We start from the raw sequence: 8850 nt of genomic DNA, 5'->3' as shown, positions 1-8850 counted from the left end.
ATGAAAAGAAGGGATTATTCCTGTCCTCTGCGGAGGGAGAGTTTTATCTCTTTTTCCAAGGATTATATATTTTGGGGATGGAGATTCTGATGCAATCCTAGTCCCTCTCAGGTGTCCCATCAAATGATCTGGATTAGAGGCTGTCCTCTCCTGCCCCATACCTGTTCATTCCATCCACCCCAATGCAGAGAAAACAGATTCCCTTCTGTAATGGATGCCCTGGTGTGGAATAAACAGGCCATTTCCTGCCCTTAATCAACCTTTTGAGTAAGGAATGCACAATAAAAGTCTTTCCTGTTGCGGCAGCGGGGGGGGGGGGGAGATAAAAAACATCTCAACTCATGAAAGTGAACTTTACTTTGGAGAGAAGTTTAGGAAGCCAAACACAATGTCCTTGAAATTTCCTCCATGGGGCCTCCATCCACGAAAACAGGATAAAGAAACTTCCGCTGTCACAGCCCTTGAGATGAAATCGGAGATTGCGGGGGGGAGCTCCCGGGGTTCTGCTGCTCAACTCAGGGATGGGTTGGGGGGGAGGGTTGGGAAGCCAGCACGAACTGCTGTTCATTGCCGAAGGGGGGGGAAGGGGGGAGGGAGGGGGAAAGAGCCTTTCGGGGGTCCTTTGGTGATTTACTTCAGGGCGTCCAAATGGGTGCAGACCTGTTTGAACACGTCGTCCACTGAGCCTTCTGCGTTGAGCTGAGGGCAACAGAAAAAAAATTGCCATTTTGCCACTGGAATGGCTGTACTTTGTATGCCCAAGGCCTGGATCCCCGGCATGGAGCGCCGTCCCCTTTTAAAAATAAAAACCTCCCCATATCGTTATTTGCTATCCTACGTCTCCGCTCCACCCCCATATTGCACACAAGGGTATTTCCAGGGAGATGAGCACACATACACACACGCACCCAATTAACGGGCATTTCTTACACTCCAGTCTCTTCACAGCCACTGCTGAAGAACATCTTTGGCACGGTGGCAATCCACCATGGCGCATCTTCCAGTGTTTCACAGACAGAAATAAAGACAGACATGCCTAGGGTTGCCAACCTCCAAGTACTAAAACAAAACACACACCTGTGCTGTAACTGGTAAGTAAGGAAAAAAGGCTCAGCACAAGGCTCCACTTAAATAATGAAGTCACACAACTTTCAAGAATGTACGTCACCTGTGATTACAATCACTGTATTGAGCTTTTAAACATTAGTTTATAACAAATGCAAACATTACAGACATTACAAAAGTCCATAAGTGGAAATAGACCTATACATTTCTTCCATGGAATGGGGTCTATGTGCAATTCAAGATCCCAATCCAAATGAATGAATGAGAGTGCGGGTGAGTCCAGCTGAATTTCTAAGCCCGACTGGGCGGTGAGCTCAAATGCGCGCGGCTGCAAGCACTGCGAAAAGTTCAAACGTCCAGGACTGACTCAAGCAGATTGCGCTCGCAGCTGCTGGGAAGCCGCTCAGAGTCGAGCGGAGTGAAACGGATAGAAATCCCAGCAAATGGTAGCGCATCAGCCGGTCAATTGCTGCCAGGAGGCACTGCCGGGAGGAGAGGGGCGGGAGTCCTGCCGGTCGCTACCGGGAGTCCGGGGAACCCGGAGACAGGGAGGTGGAAACACCCTTTCTGGAATGTTAATATGCGTTTTAACTAAGAAATTAGCTTCATCAGCCTTGCATATCGCAGATAAAGTACATCAGCAAATTTTCAAGCTTCAAATAAGTAATCATAAAATTTTATGATTGTTTATGATGATGAAGCTAATTTCTTAGTGAAAACGCATATTCACATTCCAGAAAGGGTGTTTCCACCTCACTGTCTCCGGGTTCCCCGGACTCCCGGTAGTGACCGGTGGGACTCCCCCACCCCTCTCTTCCCGGCAGCGCCTCCCGGCAGCAATTGACCGGCTGATGCGCTACCATTTGCTGGGATTTCTATCCATTTCACTCCGCTCAACTCTGAGCGGCTTCCCAGCAGCTGCGCGCGCAATCTGCTTGAGTCAGTCCTGGACGTTTGAACTTTTCGCAGCGCTTGCAGCCGCACGCATTTGAGCTCACCGCCCAGTCGGGCTTAGAAATTCAGCTGGACTCACCCGCACTCTCATTCATTCATTTGGATAGGGATCTTGAATTGCACATAGACCCCATTCCATGGAAGAGATGTATAAGTCTATTTCCACTTATGGACTTTTGTAATGTCTGTAGTGTTTGCATTTGTTATAAGCTAATGTTTAAAAGCTCAATACAGTGATTGTAATCACAGGTGACGTACATTCTTGAAAGTTGTGTGACTTCATTATTTAAGTGGAGCCTTGTGCTGAACCTCCAGGTACTAGCTGGAGATGTCCTGCTAGTACAGCTGATCTCCAGCCGAGAGATCAGTTCACCTGGAGAAAATGGCTGCTTTGGCAATTGGACTCTGTGGCATTGAAGCCCCTCCCCTCCCCAAACCCTGTCCTCCTCAGGCTCCACCCCAAAATCCTCTCACTGGTGGCGAACTTGGCAACCCTAGATATGCCACATTCCTGTTCTCAGACCCAGGGCTGCTGTTCATTGCTGAGCATTGCTGAATGCCCTACTCTGCATGCTGAATTTCTTTGCTCTGAAATGGCCTGATTTTTAAAAAAAGTTTATTTATTTCTCCATAGTGGAGACCCTTAACATAATTCCTCTTCTGTTTTATGCTCACAACAACTACCCTGTGCGGTTGACTAAGCTGAAAGAGTGATGGGCCTAAGATCACCCAGCGAGCAACCATGGCAGAATGGGGATTTCAACTGTACAGTTTTGGTCACCACATCTAAAAAAGGATATTGCAGAGCCTGAGAAGGTGCAGAAAAGAACAACCAAAATGATTGGGGGACTACAGCAACTGTCCTATGGGGAGCGGTTAGGACACTTAGGGCTGTTTAGCTTGGAAAGAAGGCGGCTGAGGGGAGACATGATAGAGGTCTAAAAAATTATGCATGGTTTGGAGAGAGTGAACAGGGAGAAGCTTTTCTCCCTCTCTCATAATACTAGAACGTGGGGTCATCTGCTGAAGCTGGAGGGGGACAGATTCAAAACTGATAAAAGGAAGTATTTCTTCACACAACGCATAGTTAAATTGTGGAACGCCCTGCCCCAGCATGTGGTGATGGTTGCCAACTTGGAAGGCTTTAAGAGGAGAGTGGACATGTTTATGGAGGACAGGGCTATCCACGGCTACTAGTCAAAATGAATACTAACTGCATCCCAAGTGTTTGCAAAAATCCTGCCCAGATGATGAATCCAGCCAAAGCCACCCACCCCACCCCCCAGTGGCAATAATTCTCTATGCCAGACTGCCCTGAATCTTGGAGGCCGCTTCCTCCCCACCCAAACAGCGCTGCTCCCCCACTCCGGGCAGAAGCTGTCTCTGCAGCCCGTCTGCTGTTTCTCTCTTCTCCCAATGAGATGATGACTCATCTTCTTACTATGCCAGGCATGCGGCGCCCTGCAGGGAACTTCCTTCGGGGTATGAATGAAAGAGTGCGTCGCCAGGATCAGTCTCTGCTCCCTCCCCTCCTCCCCCGACCTTGCTGGGGCTTCTTCCAGGCATGCCACGTGACAGCTGCTTCTGGACGGTGAGCCTCTAGGCCCACAGCCCACTGTCGCCGTGGATTGACAGCTGCATTTCCCCCCACCGCTTCGAGCAAATGCAGGGAGCTGTGTGCCAAGCAGCAGAAGGGGCCATTTCTACAGGCTGGCAGTTTTCCCATCAGCCAGCCCCTGAATCCCACCCTGGGACTCCTTCCCCCCACTCCTCTTGAGGAAGAGGCTGGAACCTGCAAGTTCCTTTTGGAATAGAGCCATTATAGGCATTATCACCAGTGGGGTGAAGTGGTTTTAGGAAGAAGAAGATTTTGTTTTTATACCCCATTTTTCTCTATTTTAAGGAGTCTCAGAGTAGATTACCATCACTTCCCCTCCCCACAACAGACACCTTGTGAGTAGGGTTGCCAGGTCGCTCATTGCAACTGGTGGGAGGTTTTTGGGGTGGAGCCTGAGGAGGGTGGGGTTTGGGACAGGGAGGGGCTTCAATGCCATAGAGTTCAATTGCCAAAGCAGCCATTTTCTCCAGGGGAACTGATCTCTGTCGCCTGGAGATCAATTGTAATAGCAAAAGCTAACACCTGGAGGTTAACAAAATTACCAGTATTAGGCTCAGGTATAATGGAAGGAACAATTCAAACGCTATAAGTGAAAATGTAACAAAGTGATTTACTATTTACATGACAACGAACCAACACTGTATGTGAACCACAAAAACAACAATGTTCAACAACAAGTGAAACATACAAACAAGAAAAACCTTCTTCAGAGGTAAGTCTAAGGTAAGTTCATTTCAGAAGATATTTAAACAATTTCTTAACTTATGTCAGTTCTTTGTTTCTATTCTTTTTGCAGGTTTCTTCATGAATCAAATCATACTGGCAAACCTTATCTTCGTCAAATAAGGCATGATAATACGGAAACGTTCTCCGGATTAATAATCACGCTTCCACCACAAAGGTGGCTTCATCAGCCAATATTAATGTAAGCTCGAGTTTTACTCTCAGTTTGCCCAGAGCTTTTCCCTTCCTTCCTGGTAGAACGTGTCTGCGCTTATAGCGTTTGAATTGTTCCTTACATTATACCTGAGCCTAACACTGGTAATTTTGTTGACTTCCGGTACAGTACTGGTGAATTTTCTTGATTGTAACACCTGGAGGCTGGCAACCATAACTTTCAGAGAACCCACACAACAGTCTTGACCAGTGAACTCGGCGGGGGGGGGGAATATAATTCGAGAAATGCTACTAGGGACAGACCTACAGTAAAAAAAAAAAGGTAAAGGTAGTCCCCTGTGCAAGCACTGGTTCATTGCTGACCCATGGGGTGACATCACATCCCGATGTTTACTAGGCAGACTATGTTTATGGAGTGGTTTGCCATTGCCTTCCTCAGTCATCTTCCCTTTACCCCCAGCAAGCTGGGTACTCCTTTGACCGACCTTGGAAGGATGGAAGGCTGAGTCAACCTTGAGCCGGCTGCCTGAAACCGACTTCCGTCGGGATCGAACTCAGGTCATGAGCAGAGTGTTTGACTGCAGTACTGCAGCTTACCACTCTGTGCCATGGGGCTCCTTAGACCTACAGTACCACCTCCGTATTACTGAAAAGGGGCACACGGTTGAAGGAGACGACCAGGCATAAAGCCTTGCCCGCCCGTGACTGGTGGCTGTTCCAAGTGGGAACGGAGGTCACCACTAGTTCAGGCAGCTGCCAGTTGAAGGGGGCTTCTAAGATGTTGGTGCCTCCTCAGGTATGGCGGCCGAGATGGGACGCAGTGTGGTGCTGGAGCAAAGGTGGGGAGGAAATCTAATGCCCCATGAGAGTTCTCCCTCCTGTTGAACATGGCTTGCGGGAGATCAGGAGTCCCCAAGGTAGGGTTGCCAATCTCCAGGTGAGGCCTGGAGATCTCCTGCTATTACAACTGATCTCCAGACAAGAAAGATCAGTTCCCCAGGAGAAAATGGCTGCTCTGGGGGGGTGGACTCTATGGTATTATACCCTGCTGAGGTCCCTCCCCTCCCCAAACCTCACCCTTCCCAGATTCCACACCCCCCCAAGAATTTTCTAATCCGGATCTGGCAACCCTACCCCAAGGGGTCATGAGTAACTTGCTGTGCACCCTTTAAAAGGTCTAGGACAGTGGACAATGATAAAGCTTCAGACTTCCCGCTCCAGGCAACATAAGGCAGGCGGTCAGCGAATGGAGGAAGACCTGGGTGAGGTAAACCCTCCTGCCCTTCGAAGCCGAGGCCACAGGGGACATGGGAAAGGGGCTGGGCAGAAGACGAACTCAGAAGCCAAAAGCGGGAACAGGGGAATTAGCTCTGAAAAACAAACTCCGGAGCCTGTTTTTCAATATGAGGATTCAGCCATGAAACTTCTGAAATTATTATTATTCATTAACTTGTGGAACTCTCAGCCACAGGATGTAGTGAGGGCGGTTAGATGACTTTAACTGGGCTGAGAAAAAAACTTTTGAAATTAATATTATTCATTAACTTGTGGAACTCTCAGCCACAGGATGTAGTGAGGGCGGTTAGATGACTTTAACTGGGCTGAGAAAAAAACTTTTGAAATTAATATTATTCATTAACTTGTGGAACTCTCAGCCACAGGATGTAGTGAGGGCGGTCAGATGACTTTAACTGGGCTGAGAAAAAAAATCCACGGAGGATAGAACCATTGATGAGAGATTTGAATACGGGTCCTAGCCTAACCTCTAAGTGTGATGCAGGCTCTAGGGAAATAAAAAACCCTTCAGGTTGAGAGAAATGGGGCCAGGTTCTCTGCTGAGGCCACAAAGAGAAGGGAGAGAGGAGATCTGTAGAACCTCTGATTTTAACCACCCCAAGGGCACTTGTTTACCCACAAGACGGGCCAAACTACACATGCCATTTGGGGGGCTCTGTTCCCCAATCTGTGTGTGGAGTACGAGTGACTGATATGGATTGGGGCCATGGTGCCAGAAGACGGGGTGGGCTTATGTCTGCCCCTGAACACACAGTTCCCCTAACTGAAAATGGGCCCCCTTTTTAACTCTGGTAGAGAGAAAAATTGAGGAGCCCCGTGGGGCAGAGTGGTAAGCTGCAGTACTGCAGTCAAATGCTCTGCTCACGACCTGAGTTCGATCCCGACGGAAGTCAGTTTTAGGTAGCCGGCTCAAGGTTGACTCCGCCTTCCATCCTTCCGGGGTTGGTAAAATAAGTTCCCAGCTTGCTGGGGGTAAAGGGAAGACGACTGGGGAAGGCACTGGCAAACCACCCCGTAAAACAAAAGTCTGCCTAGTGAACGTCGGGATGTGACGTCACCCCATGGGTCAGGAATGACCCGGTGCTTGCACAGGGGACCTTTACCTTTTAGAGAGAAAAAAGGGACATGATAGAGGTACTTGTATTTTTTCCCTCAAAAGAAGAAGAAAAAGAAGAGTTGGTTTTTATACCCTGCTTTTCTCTACCTTTAAGGAGTCTCAAAGCGGCTTACAATCACCTTCCCTCCCTCTCCCCACAACAGACACCTTGTGAGGTAGGTGAGGCTGAAAGAGTTTGGAGAGAACTGTGACTGGTCCAAGCTCACCTAGCAGGCTTCATGTGCAGGAGTGGGGAAACCAACCCGGTTCACCACATTAGAGTCTGCCACTCACGTGGAGGAGCAGGGAATCAAACCTGGTTCTCCAGATTAGAGTCCACGGCTCTTAACCACTACTCCACACTGACTCTCTAAAAGCGCCCACAAGGACTCAGTTTAAATTGGCCAAACAACACAGGGGGAAAGAGTCGAAGCTCCCCTTTCCTGTGCCTCGGCCTCAATCTGCATCCGAATAATTCCCCAGCTTTCTGTTACTAAATTACAAATCAAGGGATTTCCAACCTCACACGTGTGTCTGTGAGAAAGGCAGTCTATAAATGAAGTAAACAGTTCAGGGCTCCTCGACATGGTGCCCGTGGACGCCATGGCTGCCGCCGACACCTTTTCTGGTGCACGCCAAGTGTATTAAGAAAATGGGCAGGTAGGGCTTTTGTCCAGCAAGGTTTCTGACTGGCTGTGTAGATTTTTAAAAATGTTGCTTTGGCCGCAGCTGCCACCACCAGCACACGGATCTGCACTGTGTTACTGAAGTTAAGCTGTGGCGATCCTTTTGTGGAGGGCTCCGCCTCCTGTGGCAGCCATTTTTGTGGCACCCGTTTTGTTGCTGTGCCCGCCATGCCGTGTCAGGATTCCAAATGTGCCAGCAGGCTCAAAAAGGTTGGGGACCCGTGAAACAGATGAATAAGTAAAGGTGTTTTGGCCCTTAGCTGCCAAATGGGATGGAAAGCAGAAATGCCCCTGGCCGCTACAAGCAGAAGAGAAACGGGTGTCACGTAAGTGGCCCCCATTTCCACCACCCCCACAAAAAATGACCTCCTTTGCTCCATGTACTTTGCACTTTCAGAGGGAGCAAATACCCCTTCCCGTCATTGCTTCCTGAACCCTTGTGAACGGGTGAAAGGGTTGCCAACCTCCAGGTACTGGCAAGAACAAAACAGTGCAGGCAATCGTATCAAAAACATATATTCAATAGTGCAAAATTGGAAACATTGGCAGCCCATTTCTTTGGGAGCTAATAAACAAATACAAAAAGACAAAATAAAAACTAAAAAGTTGAAGAACTGTGAGTTTCAACCTAAATATCCTCCCAGAAAGACTGCAAACTGGTGGGCTTAAACCTCATCGCTGAGGCTGATGAAGCCAAATATTGGTGAAAGCGCTAAGAATATCCGGGATAGCGTTCCCTCTGTCACCTGTTTTGGAACAGCAAGAGGTGTTCCGATTTTGAAGCTTGATACTTTTATCATCCATTTTGGAACTGCAAGAGGTGCTCCAATAGACATTGTTTCTGCAGTTTGACATTGGATTTCATTGGAAGAGAGCCATTGTGCTTTGTTAAAAATTGCTGTCACATTGTGAATAGCTTTGTATATATATTTGTCATTGTGAAATGTATCAGCACTGTTTTTTGTAATTTTGACCTATTGAATATATGTTTTTGATACGATTGCCTGCACTGTTTTGTTCTTGCCACTACTAATTAACAGTGATATTGAGTTTTTTGATAGTAACCTCCAGGTACTAGCTGGCGATCTCCTGCTATTACAACTGATCTCCAGCCAATAGAGATCACTTCCCCTGGAGAAAATGGCCACTTTGGCCATTGGACTCTATGGCATTGACGTCCCCTCCCCTCTCCAAACCCTGCCCTCCTCAGGCTCCTCAGGCTCCGCCCCAAAAACCTC

General features: G+C 48.2%; 1 protein-coding gene across 4 annotated transcripts in view; it reads right to left on the bottom strand.

Moving 5' to 3' along the window:
• Positions 1-567: 567 nt before the first annotated feature.
• AK1 (adenylate kinase 1) overlaps positions 568-8850 on the bottom strand; it is a 65218-nt gene continuing 56935 nt past the window's right edge. For 2 of the 4 annotated variants that reach the window (XM_056860321.1, XM_056860318.1), the window contains one exon: positions 568-699. In XM_056860321.1, coding sequence (XP_056716299.1) covers positions 631-699 — 69 coding nt within the window. In that variant the 3' untranslated portion in view covers positions 568-630. The remainder of the gene's footprint in view (positions 700-8850) is intronic. The other 2 variants (XM_056860320.1, XM_056860319.1) reach the window with 1 other exon arrangement.

Source organism: Euleptes europaea, chromosome 14 (assembly GCF_029931775.1).
Source record: "Euleptes europaea isolate rEulEur1 chromosome 14, rEulEur1.hap1, whole genome shotgun sequence".
NCBI lineage: Eukaryota > Metazoa > Chordata > Lepidosauria > Squamata > Sphaerodactylidae > Euleptes > Euleptes europaea.
This window is presented reverse-complemented; position numbering and strand designations above follow the sequence as displayed.